Consider the following 21,224-nt stretch of genomic DNA (forward strand, 5'->3'; position numbering starts at 1 on the left):
GCTGTTCACGTGCTCGATTTCTGAGATCTGTTAGTTTAGGTGATGCATGCAAGGTTAATCTGTGTTTATTCCGCTTTCTGCTTGACCCAGGAGAGTAGATCTGGTAGTTCTAGCTTGAATTTCGTGTTTACATTTTGCTTTCGAAGCATGCTATGTTTTATTTCGTTAATAGTGTTGAAGCTCTGTTCCATGCTCTGTTTTTACTTGGTTGTTTGGAGAAGATGAAGTAAGAGGTTGTTAGAAACCAGATCTGCTTTTTTGCTTTTGCTTTTTTGCTTTTCACAGTTTCTGCCAGCCCCAGTCAGTTTAGGAAAAATAGTCCCCACTTGCTTTTGCATCTTTGTCTGCCTATTTTGGGAAAGTCTTTAGCTTGGTTAGTAAGTTTCAATTGTTTTCTTGAGTTGTTTTCATGTTTTATTAAAATGATCAAAAATGTTTTCGTGTTTTATTTTCCCTCTGTACTTCTTCAGACTCCTAGGTCAGTTAGATAGAGTCCCGTTTAATTCCGCCAGGTCAAGTAGATTAGAGTCTTAAACCACTTAATGAATGCGTGGCAGCAGCCGACCCCTTTTCCGATTGTGTCGTAGAAACAATCTCGAGTAAGTCCTTAGTCTCTGTGGTTCGACCCCGCTCTTGCCACTTATACTTTATAATATTTGTTGCATTAGTGGGAAAATTACAAATCTTGTTGAAAGGAGGAACACGTGCACACGACACACGTGCTAAAAATCCTCTCTTCAGCTACTGACATACTTGGATTTTACATGGTTTTAGAGGGTGGTTTTGTATGAATTTGATCATATATCATCTATCATTAGGCGTGTTTATATCTACTTCTCTAATATTTTAATATGTTGACCATTTTGTTAAGAATGTGTAGAAAGAGGTGCAAAATAGGTGGACGTGCAGCAGCCTTGGTTTGAGATAATTTTACTGGAGCTTTTCAATTCCAATCAGCCCCCAATGCATATCATTCTCTTTGTCTTCGAAAGAGCTTCGCGTGGGTATCTTAAACACCTCAATCGGAGTTTTGTAGAAGAAGTTATGGCCATTTTACAAGCACTGCGCTGTCCAAAAAATCTCACACGGCTGGGTGAATTTTTACCCTTTATAATTCCACCCGGCCGGGTGTCACTTTTATAAAATGAGGACTCCAGATACTTCTACCCGACCGGGTGGATTTCATGTTTAATAATTTCACCCGGCCGGGTACGTTGTTTTGGCGTATTTTTATGCCAAAAACGCGATTTTTGATGGGGATTAAAAGGAGAAAAAGCCTAGCGTTCATTCTACTCCCTCTCAGCCGCAAAAACACACACTCTCTCTCTAGGAAGCACTCTTGGAAGAAGATTGGAGATTCAAGCCTCAATTCCTCCGCCAATTGTAATCCGTGTCATGAATTACGTTGTTTCCCTTAGTTTTTGTTTGTTTTCTACTTTGAACATGAGTAACTAAACCTTTCATGTAGAATTCTTGGTGAAGATGCATTGATTCATAGTTTTAATCCAATTGATTTCGTTTTATCTTGCTCTTGCAATTGTTTGAATTATTCTTGTGCTTTTTCCTGTCAATTGCTTGATCACCAATTGAGAGTGTTAGGGTTTCTTAGAGTAATCGTGAGATGAAATATTTAATCTTGGAAGAGGAATAATTCACACCTTTATTCAATAAAACTCGGGAGAGTTGAAATTCTAAGTGGGATCATTAATCTAATCAAATTGTTAGGATTTAGGTCTAAGAATTAGAAGGGGACTTCAATTATTACACCTAATCTACGAATTTCTCACCTCGGTAGGGGGTTTAATCTACAATTGTGATTGATTCAACAATTCTGGAGACTTTAAATGGTAAATCGGTTTTAATTGGGTTAGGCTATGAGTTGCGCATCGGATCCTTGAATTCTGCATATTTCTCCATCATCTTACACAACTTGCTTAATTGCTTTCTTGTTTAAGTGTTCTATTTTAATCTCTGCATTTACATGTTTTCAGTAGTTGTTAGTTTTAAAACCAAAATTTCTGATCGTCTGGATAGTAGTTGAAATTAGTTCGTGGTACTTAGGTTGACACTTAATTGTCTCTGTGAGATACGATATACTCTTGCTTGCTATTTGCTACGATAACCCCGTACACTTGCAGGTATTATTTGGGTAAAATAAAGTTGAGTCAAGTTTTTGGCGCCGTTGCCGGGGACAATTTTGTGTTATATAGCTTGATATCGTGATAATAATCAAAATTACTACTTCAGATTTTACTGCTTTATTTTTCTTTTAATTTTTCTTTTAATTTTTCGAGTTTCACATTTGTATTTCGTGTTCAGGTGTATGCACACACGTTCTAAAGGCTTGCCTCTAGAACCTTTCGACTCTGAGATCGAAGCATCAAACCGGAAGAGGAATGTATATACGAGGCTCACGCAGAAAATTCACACTTCTTCGCCTACCCGCGCAGGAGCATCTTCAGATCAGAGGGATCTTTCACCCATCCGATCACCAGTTCAGGATCATATTCAGTTTGATCCCGTTTCTCATAGTCTGATGGAGAACGAAGAGGGTAACAACGACCCACCACCCCCTCCTCCCACTAATGCTGAGCTTCTACGACAGCTGGAGGAGTTGCGCCAACAGGTCAATCGTGGCAAACCCAACTGTCCATAACAACATCGCAGCCAACACTTTTGAGCTGAAAAGAGGACTAATCCAAATGGCGGAGAACATTGCTTTTAGGGGCAAATCCAGAGATGATCCGAACAAACATATCACCAAGTTCATTCAGATCTGCAACACAACAAAGCTGAATGGAGTGACAGATGAGCAGGTTCAACTAAGTTTGTTTCCCTTTTCCCTGGAGGACTCAACAAAGGACTGGTTGGAGAGTTTGGAGCTGGGTTCTATTAGAACATGGGATGCTATGGTGGAAAAGATTTTGGAAAAGTTCTATCCCCCGAGTGAGGCTATTAAGAGGCAACATGAGATCATTGCCTTTCAGATGAACCCTGCAGAGAATATTAGAGAAGCACGGGGAGAGGTTCAAAGCCTTGATGAAGCGGTGTCCCAACCATGGGTTAACCCCGACAGTGCAAGTCATTACATTATTCAAAGGGTGCGTGCCTGAAGCACAACGGGAGTTCAATTTGAGCTCAGGTGGAAATCTTCTCAAGAAAGGAGTGAATGAAGCTATGGAAGTGATTGAGGAGCTCGCTTATAATGATGAAGGATGGAGTAATGAGAGGAGTAAGGTGCATAGGGTGGCTTCCACTACAAATCATGATCCAATAAGCACCTTATCCGACAAGTGGATGCTCTTACAATGAAATATGACTGCATGGCGATGGGGCAGCCCTCTCAAGGACCCCAAAGAGGTGTGGAAGGCGTGAATTACGTGCAACAAGGGGGCAACAACAGGTACTATAATAACCAACGCCCTAACTATCAGGGTGGATGTTATAATCAGTACGGGAACATGGGGCATCCCAACCTCTCTTATGGGAACCCCAATAATGCTCTGCAACCACCTCAGGGGTTCACAGTTACTGATGGAATGGTTAATGATCAAAAAAAGATGACCACAGAGGACATACTCAAGTCCTTCATGATTCAGACTAACAAGGTCATGGAACAGAACAACCAAAGGATGGAGAAAGTTGAATCAGACGTGCAAGGAATGACCACTCATCTGAAGAATATTGACATACAGATCAGCCAGATTTCCCAAACTGTGAGTGCTAATACTCAACCGGGAAAGTTTCCATCAAATACTATCATCAATCCCAAGGACTGCAAAGCTATACATCTGAGGAGTGGAACAAGCTATGAGGGACCTCCAATGCCATCTGAAAATGAGGATAGAGTAGTAGAAAAGAGAGCTGAAGAGAAGGAATTGGTCGAAGAAAATGAGACTGTGCAGATTTCTACTCCACCTAAGGAGAACACGACTGTACATTCACCTACACCACCAACAGCTCATAGTCCAGCTGAAGTGAGGATCCCTTATCCTCAACGTGTTCAGAAGAAGAAGACAGATGATCAGTTTTCAAGGTTCTTAGACATCTTTAGGAAGGTTAACTTGAATATCCCATTGGTGGTGGCACTTCAAGAAATGCCTACATATGCAAAGTTCCTAAAAGATGTGCTCTCCAAGAAGAAGAGGTGGACTGACTATGAGACGGCAAACATATCTGAAAATTGTAGTGCCATAATTCAGAAAAAGCTACCGGCCAAGCTTAATGATCCTGGCAGTTTCAACATCTCATGCGTCATTGGAAATGACAGACAGACAAAGGCACTTTGTGATCTGGGGGCGAGCATAAATTTGATGCCATTATCATTTTTCAGGAAGATGAAGATCGGCACTCTCAAGCCGACAACAATCACACCGCAGATGGCAGATAGAACCGTCACCTATCCTAAAGGAATTGTTGAGGACGTTCTTGTGATGGTACACGACTTCATATTTCCCGTCGATTTTGTAGTGTTGGATATGGAAGAAGACATGAATGTACCGCTTATCCTGGGGCGTCCATTCCTTGCAACGGGAAAAGCATTGATAGATATAGCAAAGGGAGAGCTCACTCTTCATATGGGCAACAAACGCCACATCTTATCTATCTACAATGCTATGAAGAGTCGTGAGGAGGAGGAACTTGTTATGAAGAAGGAGTGCAAAGTTGTGCATGTTGTAGAGGTCCAAAAGGCACAAGAAATTGAGTCCACATTTGGGGATTTTTCTTTGCCGCAGTGGATGTTGGTTCATGTGGTGGATCAAGTTCTAAAGAAGAGACTGCATTAAATCCTAAAGTGAAGGAGAAGAAAACAAAAGCTGAAAATTCACCCAAAGTGGAAATCAAAATTTCTGATGGAGCTCTGAAAAATACTTGGTGGAAGAAGAGATTGGCTAGATCATATGCTTCCAAGATTGACAGAAAGTCTAACACCACCAGTTATGGCATGACATGATGCAGCTCATGGAGGACGTCGAGCCAACGACGATAACCAAAGGCATTGTATGGGAGGTAACCCCTAGTAGGTAACTTTTAATTTTATCATTTCAGTTTGTTTTTGGTGTGTTTTGTGTTGCTTGCATACCATGTAAGTCTCCCTTCTCCACCAACTTTTCAAACTTATTCTTTGCATAGCTTTGAATAAGTTTGGGGGGATGATATGGTGGATAGAGACACTAATGAGGTACTTATCTTATTGCTTTATTTTTGCTTTATATTGATTAGTTGTCTTTTGCTGTTTTTTTATTTTGTTTTAGGATAGAATTGTTTTGTCTTGAATTGAAATTTTTTTTGGTAGTAATTGGGGTGAAGACTAGTCGCCTATGATAAAAGAACCATCCATTTTGAGCTATCACTTGACCATTGACTTGAGAGTTTGAGTAATAGGGTGCATAAGCAACGAATTGCTTGTTTGCCTTGATTCATGCTATTTACCCAAGTGATATTTTTGAGCCTTCAATTCTTTCATGTGTGTTTTATCATCAATTGTGCATATGTTTCTAGAACTTGCTCCTGGTCTTCTTGAGTCTACATAGTGACCTTAAAGATAGGGGAAGATGTTAGGCTGTCGTTGTTAGCCTCATATTTACCGAAACACTAACCTTAATATATAACATCCTTGATAGCCAAGTTTGAGCCTTAAGCCTTTTCTTTTGTCAAGCTAATCAAGTGGGTTGGGAATCCTAGACTCTAAATTTATTGAGATATGAAAAGAAGAGTTGGGAGAGTATAATTGAAAAAAAGTTGGTTGAGTTGTACTTAAAAAAAAAGCGTGAACGGAAAAAAAAAAGAAAAAGAAAAAAAAAAGAAGAAAGAAAAAAAAATTGTATATAGAGAATAATTTGAGGTCTTTGGAAGTTGGGAAGAAATTAGACAAAGTCTAGTTATTATCGAGAAGTGTTTTGAGAATGGTTGAAGTTAAAAGTTGATTGTTGTGATTTCTTGGGATTTTACGTTTTGGGAATTTCAGTCACTTTAGCCAAATATTTCCTCACCATACAAAAGAGCCTACATTATAACCTAAATAAAAGACCTTTCGGACTCTTGATTTATTGTCACACGAGGTAGAGGAGATGTTAGACATTGAGCAAGCTTATGGTAAACCATGCATTTTTGCTTGATTTGAGTGACTACTTGATATCTTATACACTTTTTAGTGAGGTGAATATACACACATATATACATCCTGAGTGAAGCATGAATCCAAGGTGATATACGAGTTAGTAGTAAAAGTGCATTCGACAGCTTAACTTAATGGAATTTGTATTGTGATATGTTTTTTTTATTCCGTATTCTTTGAGACGATGATGATGTCTAAAACCCCTTTAAATCCAAGTCTTCTTTTAGTTCTTTTTCTTCATTACTCGAGGACTAGCAATTATGTAAGTTTGGGGGAGTTGACATACTTGGATTTTACATGGTTTTAGAGGGTGGTTTTGTATGAATTTGATAATATATCGTCAATCATTAGGCGTGTTTATATCTACTTCTCTATTATGTTGGTACGTTGACCATTTTATTAAGAATGTGTAGAAAAAGGTGCAAAATAGGTGGATGTGCAGCAGCCTTGGTTTGAGACAATTTTACTAGAGATTTTGAATTCCAATCAGCCTTGGTTCGAAAGAGCTTCGCGTGGGTATCTTAAACCACTCCATCGGAGCTCTGTAGAAGAAGTTATGGTCGTTTTACAAGCATTGAGCTGTCCAGAAAATCTCACGCGGCTGGTTGAATTTTTACCCTTTATAACTCCACCCAGCCAGGTGACACTTTTATAACGCGGGACTCCAGAGACTTCTATCCGACCGGGTTGATTTCATGTTGAATAATTCCACCCGGCCGGGTACGTTTTTTGGCGTATTTTTATGCCAAAAACGCGATTTTTTATGGGGATTAAAAGGAGAAAAAGCCTAGCGTTCATTCTACTCCCTCCCAGCCGCAAAAACACACACTCTCTCTCTAGGAAGCACTCTTGGAAGAAGATTGGGGATTCAAGCCTCAATTCCTCCGCCAATTGTAATCCGTGTCATGAATTACGTTGTTTCCCTTAGTTTTTGTTTGTTTTCTACTTTGAACATGAGTAACTAAACCTTTCATGTAGAATTCTTGGTGAAGATGCATTGATTCATAGTTTTAATCCAATTGATTTCGTTTTATCTTGCTCTTGTAATTGTTTGAATTATTCTTGTGCTTTTTCCTGTCAATTGCTTGATCACCAATTGAGAGTGTTAGGGTTTCTTAGAGTAATCGGGAGATGAAATATTTAATCTTGGAAGAGGAATAATTCACACCTTTATTCAATAAAACTCGGGAGAGTTGAAATTCTAAGTGGGATCATTAATCTAATCAAATTGTTAGGAGTTAGGTGTAAGAATTAGAAGTGGACTTCAATTATTACACCTAATCTACGGATTTCTCACCTTGGGAGGGGGTTTAATCTACAATTGTGATTGATTCAACAATTATGGAGACTTTAAATGGTAAATCAGTTTTAATTGGGTTAGGCTATGAGTTGTGCATCGGATACTTGAATTCTGCATATTTCTCCATCATTTTACACAACTTGCTTAATTGCGTTCTTGTTTAAGTGTTCTATTTTAATCTCTGCATTTACATGTTTTCGGTAGCTGTTAGTTTTAGAACCAAAATTTCTGATCGACTGGATAGTAGTTGAAATTAGTTCGTGGTACTTAGGTTGACACTTAATTGTCTCTGTGGGATACGATATACTCTTGCTTGCTATTTGCTACGATAACCTTGTACACTTGCGGGTATTATTTGGGTAAAATAAAGTTGAGTCAGCTACCAAGATGGAGTGAAGGGCTACAGATTATGGTGCACAGAAGCTACGAATCAGTAAGTTATCATTAGTAGGGATGTCATATTTGATGAATCAGAAATGCCATACAAGCCTACTAAGCAGAATTAAAGACCTTCTAAATCTACTGGCATTAGTTTTGATCAGCACCAGCTAGAAGATAAGAGCTCGGAACCTGTTATTCAAATAGAGGAATTGATTTCCTTAGATGAAGAAAATGAGTCAGTAGCTGACTTGCCTCTAGATCATCCTGACCAAGAGACACAAAGTGAACAATATATTCTAGCCAGAGACAGCACTAAAAGGGAAATCAGTCCACCAGCTAAATATAGAGATGCAGATTTTGTGTATTATGCACTCTGTGTTGCAGAGGAACTGGAGATTTCAGAGCCAAGTACTTATAAGGAAGCTATTGGTAGCAAAGATAAGGAGAAATGGATAAAGGCTATGAAGGATGAGATAGAATCTCTCATCAAAAACAAAACCTGGGTCCTTGTTCTCAGATCACAGATTGAACAATGACCTATTTCTTGCAAATGGATTTACAAGAAAAAGGTGGAGGCCTCTGAGAATGATAGTATCAGGTTTAAGGCTCGTTTAGTTGCAAGGGGTTTCACACAGGAGGAGGGGATTGATTATACTTAAGTCTTCTCTCATGTTGTGAAACATAGCTCTATAAGGATTCTCTTGGCAATAGTGGCTCGAAGAGAGTGGGAATTGCAAAAACTAGATGTGGTGAGTTGGATTCTCCTTAACTTGAATTCTCCTGACACAACCCTTAACTCGCGGAGATAACCTTTTTAAAAACAACACCACTTACTAACAAGACTTAAGAAAATTCTTATACTTTAATTAGAATGCATGCCCCTAATTAATCATGGACCAAGAACTTAATTAGAATTCTAGCATAAGACCAAATTAATTTCAGCCCAAGCTACTTAGTAAATTAATTCCGTCCCGCACTACCTTCAAATATTTCTGCACCCAATACTTCAGCCCAATATACTCTTCCCATTTATTCTCTTCTCTAGGCCCAAATCAAATAATCTTTCAGCCTCTCTTCTTCCTCCTCTTTAATTTTCCTCAAGCCCAACTTAAATTAAATATGGCCCAAAGTCAAGAGCCCAATTAAATACTCCCCACCATCGGATCTCTCCCAAATCACCCTTACCGTTCTTTCCCAATTCATCTCTCCATTTTCCCCAAAATTAGAAATCCCTAAGTTGAGAATCGGTGAAGTAGCGACGCCCAGCACTAGCTTCCTCTGCGTCCTCGCCGCAGCAGCGCCACCGCGGCTGTTCAGATTTTCCGGAGCTCCGCCATCACCCATCTTTCTATTTTCACTCGGCGGCGCCGACACCAGCCGCCGCCGCCTCGAGCTGCTGCTCCAGCAGCGCCACCGCTACAGTCAGTTCTCCGTTTCACATCTCCAATCCCAAACCTTAGATCTCTAATTTAGTGAAGGAACAGTAGCACCTCGACCAATCCTGTTTTTCTTTCTCTCGGCGAAATCGTCGCCGTCTCCGGCAGAAACGGTCATCACCGCGATTGTCCTCCAGGGTTGGAGGTGTTACCGTGCGAGGCAGCCTCTTTCTCGGCCTCTGCCGGCTCACCAATCGTCGCCCGCCTCGTCGTCCGGCTCTCCGTCGAGCTCTTTCACCCAACGAAGTCGCCGATAGGGGAGATGGCGTCGCCTTTCTCCCTTCCTCCTCCTTCTCCGTCAAGATTCTTTTCCCCAGAGATCGCAGTGCCGCCGCCTGCTATTCTATCGGCGTCGACGTCTCCGTCAGCTCTCCGGGGATCCGTCGGTGCTCGCTCTTCGGAAATCAGCCCCTCCGCTTAAGCTAAGTCTCATTCCCCATTCCCTTTTACTTAGTTTAGGCAGCCCCGATTTGCTATGTGATAATTTGATTGTTGAGCAATGTTTTGTGCTCATCGTGTACTATGGTGTGGGAATCCTATTGCCAGTCTTAAGTTCTTGAGCATGAAGTTCTAATATGATGCAGAGGGGAGCATTTTGGTTACCTTGCTTGGTGATTCTTGCTGTCCGCGGAACTGCCACTCCTTGCGCCACCCCGCAGATACATGGCTGACCCGGGTAGTACACATTGGCAAGCTGTGAAGTGGATTATGAAGTATCTAGTAGGCACACAGGATGTGGGATTATTGTTCTGCACAATGGATGATGAGAATGAACTCATAGAATATTGTCTTGCAGACTATGCTGCAAATGTTGACAGCAGGGAGTCTCAATCTGCCTATATCTTCAAGCTATATGGTACTGCAATAAGTTGGAAGTCCAACCTTCAACCTGTGGTTGCACTCTCCACAACAGAGGCAGAGTATATCTCGTTGACAGAAGCAGTCAAGGAAGCAAAGTGGTTGAAGGGGATTTTCGGTGACTTTGGTGTGGGCAGGACACTGTGACAATCTTATGTGATAACAGCAGTGCCATTAGCTTGGCTAAGCACCAAACTTTTCATGAAAGAAGTAAGCACATCGACATCAAGCTTCATTTTGTGAGGGATGAGATAGGCAGAGGCATGGTGGCTGTGAAGAATATTCACACCTCTGAGAATGCAGCTGACATGATGGCTAAACCTCTACCAAGTGCTAAGTTCGAGCATTGCTTGGACTTGGTTAACTTGACTGCTAAGAGATGAGGGAAAATAGGTGAAGGTGGAGATGGTTTGGTGGATGTAGCCAAGGTGGAGTTTGTTGGGTTTGTGTGTGGCTGGATCAACCAAATGCGGCCCAATAAATAAGTAACTCAGGGCCCAAATCGCAAAGGCCCAAGACAGCCGAGGAATCGGCCATTTGAGTGAGCTCGTTAGCTCATTCAGTTAAGTTGTTATACTTAGCTGATTTCTTCTCCTTCTTCTTCTTCATTCGAGTGATTCTGGAAAGTAGAGAGAAGAGAGTATACACTATAATTCTTTTAGCTAGCTAGTTGAGAGTTTCACAATCGAGTTGTCTTCTCCGATTGAGTAGTGTGCTAGATTGATTGAGTGTATTGTAATCGGTTTCCACCATTTGTATCCGGAATAAAATCGTCTCCCCTTCGTCCGTGGATGTAGATCCGTTTGTGGATCGAACCACGTAAATCTCGAGTCGATCTTTGCATTTGATTCTTCAGGTCTTATAGCCCATTTCATCATCAAACTAATAAAGAAGTAAATACGTATCTTCCTCCTCGGTGTAAAATTTGAATTCGGCTCTACCTATCCTAATTCCCCTCTCCGTCTCTCTCCTCTAATCGTCGGACCCCACTTGATCCCACGTGGCTCCGTCTTTGTCCGGGACGGAGGGAGTATACAGCAAACAAAAATAAACATAAAAATAAAAATAAAAATAAAAATAAAAATAATTGTGAGTTTCTATGCACCCGGATCAGGACCCCACTCGTAATGCACGTTGTCCTAAACTAAAAATTGCAGTTAATGCCTAATTTAGTATTTATTGAAGGGTTAAAGAGTGCCTCTTTCTTAATTAAAACCATACGGCACCTAATACGGCCAAATTATAGTTATTGCCCAATTGTATGATTCCATATGGTTTGCTGCCTATAAATAGAATTAGTTTACCGATCCATCAACTCCACCATTACTTGCATCGATCCATAAACCTGTCTTCTATGAATCTCAAGTTGAGTGCAAACTGCGCTGTTTCTCCAAGGTGAGGTCTTGGAAATCATGTTCACATATCACAATTAATGTGCTTCATTTCTTCAACCTTTTGGTGTTGACATCTCCTTTTTATGTGAAATTACTTGAATTTATTATGTTATTATACTTAGAATAAAGATTAAGGGGATGCCATATGTTTTCTTCCAGTCCAATATTCTGGCTATGTATATAAAGAGATGTGATTTAGCAGGAATGGTATTAGGGTGGAAAATGATAATACATGCACAACTATGTAAAATTCATGAATTCCAATTCCAAATGAACTAATAAATGTCAAACAAATACAAACCACAAATCAACAAAGTCATTCAAAGTTAAAATTTGGTGGTCCGGATCGCTACATGGTGTTTCTAGCCGAGATTTTTGCAACTGTGATTGACTAGGCACATCACGCCACAATGTGTTCGGGCCACGAGAATTTTATTAATGTTGTTATGCATGTGTATTTATTTGTTCATACATTTGTAACATTTATTCTCATTTTAAAACTCATTAGTCTATATCTATTTCCTATACATTTATACTCCATTCGTCCATGAAAAATAGTTCATATTACCTTTATCGTCTATCATTAACATTAGTTAGATACTGAAAATGACAAATTATTTTCATTTATAATTCACATTTTATCTTTCTCTCTCTTACTATACACTTTATCTCTTTTTCTTTGGTACTTCACTAATTTCATAAAGTATTAAACACATTTTATATTTCTCTCCTATTACCCACTTTATATAATTTTTCTTTCGTACTTGACTAATATCATACAATATTAAACATGTATCATCCCCATTGAGGCTATTTTTGATGGGCGGGAGGGAGTATTAGTTTTATTGATTAGTTATGTCGACATGACGAAGGTTGCAAGGAAAAGTGGCCATAGTAACTGGCGGCGCAAGTGGCATAGGAGCAAGCGCGGTGAGCCTATTCAACGACCACGGCGCAAAGGTCGTGATCGCCGACATCCAAGACGATCTCGGAAATGCCCTAGCCGAGAGTCTCGGTCCCGACGTCACCTACATCCACTGCGACGTCACGGACGAGGACCACGTCCACGGCCTAGTGGATGCGGCCGTGGCCAAGCACGGCCGCGTGGACATCATGTACAGCAACGCGGGCGTCGTGGAAAGAACGACATCTATTGTCGACGTGGACAAGGGCGAGCTCCAGCGCACCCTCAGCGTCAACTTGGCCGGGGCCTTCCTAGCCGCGAAGCATGCAGCCAGGGTAATGGCCCCGGCCAGGAAAGGGTGCATAATATTCACCGCCAGCGCGTGCACCGAGGTCGCCGGGATCGCGGGGCACGCCTACGTGGCGTCCAAATATGGGATCGTGGGGTTGATGAAGAGCCTGGCGGTGGAGCTTGGATCGCACGGGATTAGAGCTAATTGTGTTTCCCCATTTGGGGTGTTGACGGGGATTGCGGCTAGGGATGAAAAGACAAAGTTGATGTTTGATGGTATGATGTCGGCGGTGGGGAATCTGAAGGGGAAGATTCTGACGGCGGAGGATGTTGCAAAGGCGGCGCTTTACTTGGCTAGTGAGGAGGCTAGCTATGTGAGTGGGTTGAATCTTGTTGTGGATGGAGGGTATAGTGTTGTCAATCCCACTCTTAACAATATCATGAGCGCTGGCCAATCTTGATGTGTTGGTGAGACACATTTTATGGGGATTTAACTAATAACATCACTTGCCTTAGCCAAAAAAATAATTGTCAGAATATGATAACTGGGAGATGTAAGATTGTAGTTAAATTGTTTGATCTTATCTTCCATGTTGTATGGCGTGAATTCATTTACATCCATTTGGTACATGGAAATAGAATTGAAATTTTATGGAACTAAAAAGCATGGTTGGAGCAGTTTGCACGATTAGTTTCGTTTGTATACAATAAACTCTACGGTCCACTTTAACCTAATGTGAGTAGAAGTAATTTTATTATGTTGTGTTTAATTTGCGTATGCATTTATAAGATGTTTCTCAAATATTTAAATGTATAAGAATTTTTTTGGGTATTTGAATTCAAATGTATAAGGCGAACAAATTTAATTGTAACCGTCGTTCATAATAGGTAACACGGGCGGTTCTATGCAATGTTTGCAAAAGAAAAAATGGAACTTCACAACCTAAATAGGCTTTGGCTACCTATCGCGAAAGGTTGCAGTGTCAATCCACATGTTTCCTTTGCTTTTAGAAAACTAGTGTTATCACCTGTGCTATGCACAAGACATAATATTTTTCAAATAATGAAGATAAATTTTAAGGTAAGTAGATTAAACAAAAGAGAAGAAAAATAATATAATAATGCTTATAGTTAAGAAAATGTGTTAATTACACTAGGTATTAATAATTTTAAGAACAATTAAAAATATTATAAGCAATAACAAAAAGAGAAATATACTTCTCTCAACCCACTTTAAATGAAATATTTCATATTCAGCAAACGATTTTATACAGTTTTAATTTCTGATATGATTGGAGTAAAAAAAATAATACAACTGAAAGTCAAGACTAAGGACTCTAGTTCGCAATACAGATTAAAAACATGCAGAGTTCGTGCAACTGATCCAGTCAGACGATGAATGGATCAAGCAGGCAACTATCTAGTCGTTGGTTATGCAAACGGAGAGACTTAGGGCTTTCAAGACCTTACCCACAATACTATAGACTAGTAAAGGGAAGTAAGGGTCTAATCCCACAGGGACAGAGGCGTGCCGAGTTGTGTTCAGGACATGTTGGGGATTGGCTGCTGCCACGCTTCACTAAGGTGGGTTAAACTACGACTAAGAACTGGACTACTAAAATCACAAAATTAACTTGATCAACCAGGCTAAGCATGATGAAAACAACTCAAGTAGGAAACAGTACGACAGCGTAAAGTAGTTGGGACCACTGAAAAGAAATGGCACACTACCAAAAAGTTGTAAACAAAAAAAGCTGACAGAGACTGCTACTCTAACAAACTACGACCATCTTCTTCGCTAAGCAACTAAATTAAACACCTACGGCAGATGAAAATAAAGCAGATGACATGAAAGCAGGAAACAGATAAATTGAAACACGGATTCATGTAATTCAGACGGAAGAAAAACAGATCTAAAGTATCTATCCTAAAATCATGCAAGTTGACGAACTAGAACTTAGATCTAACTACGAGCAATCGAAACTGAACAACGAGCGATTATCTTAACGAAATCTAATGCAGATCTAAACCAACATGCATCGCATACTCCATCTAAACATCAGATCTAATCATAAACGACTAAATCATGCAGAACTAACTTAAAATCAAAACAGAACTAAAGCTAAGCAAGAGAAACGAAATCAGAAAACACTAGATCCAAAACAACTTGCATTAAAAACTTCATTTCATAAACGATCTTCAATGAGTAAAACAAAACAGAATTCCAACTCAGATTTGAAAATCGATCAACAACGGAGAGTAGCAACTAAGAGAAAAACATAAAGAACAACTAGACTTTGGAAAAAACATGAACTAAAAACGGAATAACAATTGTTTGACCCCTCGGGGTTTAAGGAAAACACAAACTACGAAAACTTCTTGGCAGATCTGAGTCCCTTCTTCCTTAATGAGGAAGAAGAGAGGAAAGTTGAGGTAAAACGGTGACTTTGGTGGCTCCTAGCTTCCTTGCTCCATGTTACGAATAAAAGTGTGAAGTTTGGAATGTGAAGTGACTGAAAATGATGATGCCAAACTCTCCTTTTGTGTGTGTTCTCTCCACTATTTATAGGATGACATTGGGCCCAAATCCCTAGGGTAAGCTCATCATGTCTTGACATTAATGCCCTTGAGATAGCATCTTCTTTTGTTTCTCCTATGACTCATCATCTCATGTGGTGAACTCTACTTGATCAACTTGCTAGTTAGGTAGACTCCATTGCTTGTTGGCAACTAATCAACATTCGGTTCGAGCCATTTCTCGCTTCTTTTACGAGTTGATCAAGTTGTTCATGCACTCTGCCGCTTCAGCACTTTTAGCTCCTACACACTCAAATTCACCACTTTTTTCGCACATTATCGCCCATGTTAGTGTTATAAACCCCTATAAAACCATACTTGTAACGAGCCCTATCAACAACTAACAAAGAAAAATATGTGTGACCAAGGATCAAAGAATATGCATTAATTAAAATAAGATAATTAAGTAGAAATAAGAAATAATATCATTATATACTTAAAAAAAAAGTAATGTTAGGTCACAATCTAAGTTAAGTGTTTCCTATTCAACAAGAAATTTTATATCTTTTTATTTTATGAGTCAATTGTAGAAGAATAAAATAACACAAAAGATTAAGTGATGATTTAAAAAAATGTTTTGCATGATTTAATTATAACTGAAGATAAAAGAGAGAAGAAGTTGCATATTAGCAAAGAACAACTCCTAAAAGGGAGTAAAGGTGCAATGCTAAATACGAAATAAAATAAAAAATTAAATTAAAGAATTAATTTTGAAACTAATTAATAGTGTGTTGCACGTCTGTAGAGACACTGACACTTAAAAAAGTTATTGGAATAATGATACTCCGTCCCGTCTCACAAAATTTGTCTCATTCTACTATTTTCATCGAGTCAAACTGGGGCAAACTTTATGGGACGGAGGGAGTAATATTATTCTATTTTTATCAATCTTCATCATCTTCTTCCTTAAACACTCAGACTGTTTCTTGCTATTTCTCTGCAATTTAAGAATTTTCAATTGTCAGCCCATTTTACTATGTGTATCCATGACTATAGAATGAATAATCTTCAATTAAATAGTGAAATAAGTCTAACTCATTAATTGCATGAGTGGCCCAAATTTCAGCCCAATTTCATTCTATTCCTCTCAAATGATCCCTAACCCTAGAGACAAGGAAAGCAGGCGGCGCACCATCTTCCATCTCCTCTCCTTCCACCGACAATTCCTCCCGTCGGCACCACCAGGTCGCCGTCAAATCACGCTGGCGCCTTCTCTCGCTTTCTCGGCGAAATGCCGCAGACACCGACAACCTCTTTTCTCTTTCTCTCTCTATAAATTTTTTTTGCGCGTTGTAAGTCTGCAACCCCTCCCCACTGCACTTGTCACCGCCGGCGACCATCACCTCTATCGCTAGTCTTCCACTCAATTTTTTTCTGCGCGCTGCAAACACCTTCCTTCCTCTACAAAAAAGAAAAAAATTCAACTTCATGCCCAACCTCCCAACATCAAAATTGCTGAAATAAAAGGTTAGATTAACTCCTTATGGTATCAAAATTGGTTAAATTGGACGTTATTTGTCGTAAGTTAGAGACTGTAATTGGATGTTTTCTCTTCGCGGTGGCAGGACCGTGGCTGGCATCTCTCTCGTCACCTCACCCGGAGCCGTCGCTGGAATCCAAGCATAACCACATCTGCTATACTCCAAGTCTGCAATCACAAAATCAGAAAATCGGTCCACGAAATGCAGATTCTAGTGCATCTATTTAAAACTGTTTTAATTTGTGGGTATATATAACTATTTAATCTTATTTTTGAAGTTATTATTGCTCAATAGGAGCTATATTTTTTTTATCCAAATGGTTGCTATTTCTCAAAATGACCAAAAGGGTAAAAAAACTTTACAATTTCTCGCCAAAAAGGGCATTATTGACTTTCCATCCATCTGTCCTTTTTAGTAGGATAGATAAGCAACACATGTTTGGTATAGCACTGAACAGATTAACAGTAAAAACAGTGAAATAAGTATTTCTTGCTATTTAATAAAAGCCAAAGTCTCAATATTTATTATCTCATAACCAATGTATTTATTTGGCATTCGTTGCATAACATTTATGTGATTCTTCATTGTCACAAAAACCATCGAGGAATTTCTTTTAAAAGCCTTAGAGCATTAGAGCATCCGCAACGCGTGCCGTTGCGGTGCCTTATTTCGTTCCGGAGGAACGGAACCGCGGCGGCACGCGTTGCAGCCGCCCGTGTCGTCGCCATTCCGTGCCGGTGCCGTGCCGGGTGCCGTTCCCGCGAGACGCGGCACGACACGTTCCGCCACGCGCCGAGGCGACGTGGCGGCCTCCCATTCGACGCGTGACGCCCACTCGCTGCCCCGCGAGTGGGCGTCGTCACGGTGACGCAATAATTCAATTTTTTTTTAAAAAAATCGAATTTAATAAAAAAAATATTTTTATTTATAAAAATTGTTTTTTATATTTAAAAACAATTTTTACAAATAAATGAATACTAGAAATTCGTATTAGCCCATATATATTTGATGGGCTTGCGAATTTATGAAACCCATTCTTGGTTGTCTCTCTTTTATAGAGACATCCTTGAATGTTTTTTGTTCCACTTTCGATGTGGGACAAACTCATCTTGGTTGTCTCTATTTTATAGAGACATCCTTGAATATTTTATGTTCCACTTTCGATGTGGGACAAACTCATTCTTGATTATCTCTATTTTATAGAGACATCCTTGAATGTTTTATGTTCCACTTTCGATGTGGGAAAAACTCTTTCTTGGTTGTCTCTCTTTTATAGAGACATCCTTGAATGTTTCATGTTCCACTTTCGATGTGGGACAAACTCATTCTTGGTTATCTCTATTTTATAAAGACAACCTTGAATGTTTTATGTTCCACTTTCGATGTGGGACAAACTCATTCTTGGTTGTCTCTATTTTATAGAGACATCCTTGAATGTTTTATGTTCCACTTTCGATGTGGGACAAACTTATTCTTGGTTGTCTCTATAAAATTGTATTTTAAATTATGTCAATTTTTATTTTTTTAGGATTTTAATTATGTCTTTTTCTATTTTTTTGAATTTTAAGTTGTAATGTTATTTTAATTTTATTAAAGTGTGTTTGTTTTAATTGAATTGAGTTGGAAATAAAAATAAAAATGAAATTGAATGAATAGTAATTTAAGGAACGGTTAAGGAACGGTTAAGGAACGGAGGGTTGCAGGTTCCGTTCCTTAGTTAAGGAATGGAGTAAAAAAGTACAGTGGGGCCCGCAAATAGTAGTTTAAGGAACGGTTTAGGAACGGTATAGGAACAGCGTTGTGGATGGCCTTAGAAATGGAATGACCCTCGTAAAGGGCCTTCCTTTTTTTTATTTTTTACATGTCAACATTTTATCCAAGGCACTATCTCCCTGCAATGGAAGGCCTATCCCACATCCCATTTCATTTCCATATATATCATCATTATTTTATTTTAATTTTTTTGCACTTCTATATTTAATATGTTATCAAATTAAATAAATTAAAATGCAAAAATATTAATACGCAAATATTCGTTGTATCACGCGGTTTATTACTTCATCGTCAGAATCGCTACCAGAAGACATTTATATTCTTATAGAGAGAGAAAAATTATAGAAAATGAGAAAAGATAAAGATGTAGGTGTGACAAATGGAAAGAATTGATGGGGTATTTATGGTAGAAAATCAGGAATAAAATTTTTTTTAAAAATGGAATGGTCGATGATCGGCCTATCACCGCAATGGTTGGCCGATCATCGGCCATTGTGGATCTACCAAGGCCATCGTATCGTCCATATGAGGTAGGGCTTTGATCGGCTCATTCTCTGCAATGGAGGGCCGATCTCAAAGCCTCTTGATCATCCTTTCCATTGCTAATGCTCTTATAATCTTTTCTGTATGTTTCATATTCCAAAATAGGGTATGTTTGATTTTTCATTCTTTGTTTTGTAGGTTTTGTTATTAGATTTATGATATTTTTTTTCATTTGATTTATGTTATTATTACTTGAATAATAGAGATGTAGTTGCTCTATGCAATTTCTTAGTTATTCTTGAATGAGCATTCGGTTTTCGGTTCGATTTGATCGGTTTTCAGTTTGATTTTTGGCCAAATCGAACTGAATCGAAAATTCTAAATTTTGTGAAAATGAAAATAAAACTGAATCGAACCGAACTGTCCAAAAAATCAAACCTGAAAAATTGAAATCCGAACCGAAAAAACTGAAATTTCATAAATATATTCAAAAAAATCTGAAAAACCGAAATCCAAACTTAAAAAATCAACCCGAAAGACCAAAATTGCATAATATATAAAAAAGCCGAAAATCCAAAAATTAATTTTCTATAGTTAATACAAAAATTATAGCGTATCAACCAATTGACATATCCAAACAATTAGAATCTTTATAAAATCTAAATTGTCAATTTTTTTAATATAATTCAACACAAATAGAGTTTATTGTTAGGTATAAAGTATAATGTATAATGTATAATACTATTTAAAAGAATTTCAATGTTTTGGGAGTTTTACGATCTGAACCGGACCGAACCGAAAAATCAAAATTAGCCAGAACTTAAAAATGAACTGAACCGAAAAACTGAAAAAAAAAAAAAACTAACTAAATTTTAAATTTCGGTTTGGTTGAGATAGGATATTTGCTTTTCGGTTATTTCGCTCACCCCTACTTACATTTGTTGCTTCAACAAATAAATGTGCCCTTGCTATTAAAGAGAAAGGCTTTGTATTTGCTATCTACTTCTATAAAGTACTCCTATTTGGTTTTTATCAATTCATTTGATTATTATCTTAGATTTGAAATGCGCTTTATTTGCCTCAGTTAATATATTTTCTCTTTTTTGTTGTATGAGGGGGCAAGAATATGCATGTCACATGCTTCCATATGCATATATGTTTTTTGGTCTTACTGGTTTTCCCACATGGCAGGACAATCAACATCGATACTGTTACCACCTTCTCTCTTAACAACCAGTTTTATTCATCACAGTATATGACTTAAGAAAGAACATTCTCTCTTTAAACGACTAGATGATAACTGATAGATTGTTTTCAAGACAAAGGCCCTTTATCTTCTAAAACTTCAATGTAATCATCTGCTTATTTTTGTCATAGAGAAGAGTAATGCTCTTCTACATTCATGGGAGCCAAGAGGTTTTGACTATGTTCCCTCAACCTTCAGCGCCATTGATTTGGCCTCAGTGATTGAATAGAGTTATGTGTAATGATTGTTAGGTAACTCTCATTATCCTTCTCTATGGCCTTTTTACTATGTTGTGGGGTGATCAAAATCATTATTCTTCAAAGCATATTTGGATAAAAAGAAGTGCTTTTTCAAAAGTTTATGTTGTTATTTAGTGCCTCTCAACTGTGTCGTGGTGTCAAAGTGGACGGGGCCAATGATACAACTCAGCTTGTTCTTCTAAAGCCAGTCTACATTAATAATCCATCCATATCATACAAATAGTATATTTAAAAATAACATAAATTTTAATGCATAACTAGTAAAGAATCGTATTAACCAATCAAACTTGTTGAATAAATCGTATTATATCAGTGGAAATTTGAATATTTAGAAAAAAGTTCAAATTAATAGGTTTGAGACGGGTAAGTAAAAAAATCGTGGATTCGTGGTTGCAAAAACATGAGAAATCAAAATACTTTGGTCTTTTTTAATAAAAAAAATCGGAAGTAAATTGATTATGATCACTCATTGATGAACTATCATCACTATGTTGTTCCACACAGATTGTCATTTATAAAACGTTGTTTTTAGTTTGCCCTATATAATTTACACATTTAGGGACCGTTTGGATGAGAAAAAACTAAACATAACTAAAGAAATTGGACAATTAAAACTGTGACTATATGTAAAGAAGTGAAAGTGTTATAAGTTAGATTAATGGTTTGGAATATTAGATTATAAGTTAGATTACTAGTTAGAATTAGACCTTCTTTAAAACACA

General features: G+C 38.4%; 2 protein-coding genes across 2 annotated transcripts; both read left to right on the forward strand.

Moving 5' to 3' along the window:
- Positions 1 to 3,323: 3,323 nt before the first annotated feature.
- LOC121800839 lies at positions 3,324 to 4,787 on the forward strand. Its single transcript, XM_042200336.1, has one exon. It carries the CDS (start codon positions 3,324 to 3,326, stop codon positions 4,785 to 4,787), a length of 1,464 nt encoding a protein of 487 aa, XP_042056270.1.
- A 6,632-nt stretch (positions 4,788 to 11,419) lies between these two features.
- Positions 11,420 to 13,339, forward strand: LOC121799611 (tropinone reductase-like 1). Its single transcript, XM_042199022.1, has 2 exons — positions 11,420 to 11,488; positions 12,360 to 13,339. Exons 1-2 carry the CDS (start codon positions 11,448 to 11,450, stop codon positions 13,141 to 13,143), a joined length of 825 nt encoding a protein of 274 aa, XP_042054956.1. The 5' UTR covers positions 11,420 to 11,447; the 3' UTR covers positions 13,144 to 13,339.
- The last annotated feature ends 7,885 nt before the right edge of the window (positions 13,340 to 21,224 follow it).

The sequence above is a fragment of the Salvia splendens genome, chromosome 4 (assembly GCF_004379255.2).
Source record: "Salvia splendens isolate huo1 chromosome 4, SspV2, whole genome shotgun sequence".
In the NCBI taxonomy this organism is placed as follows: Eukaryota; Viridiplantae; Streptophyta; class Magnoliopsida; order Lamiales; family Lamiaceae; genus Salvia; species Salvia splendens.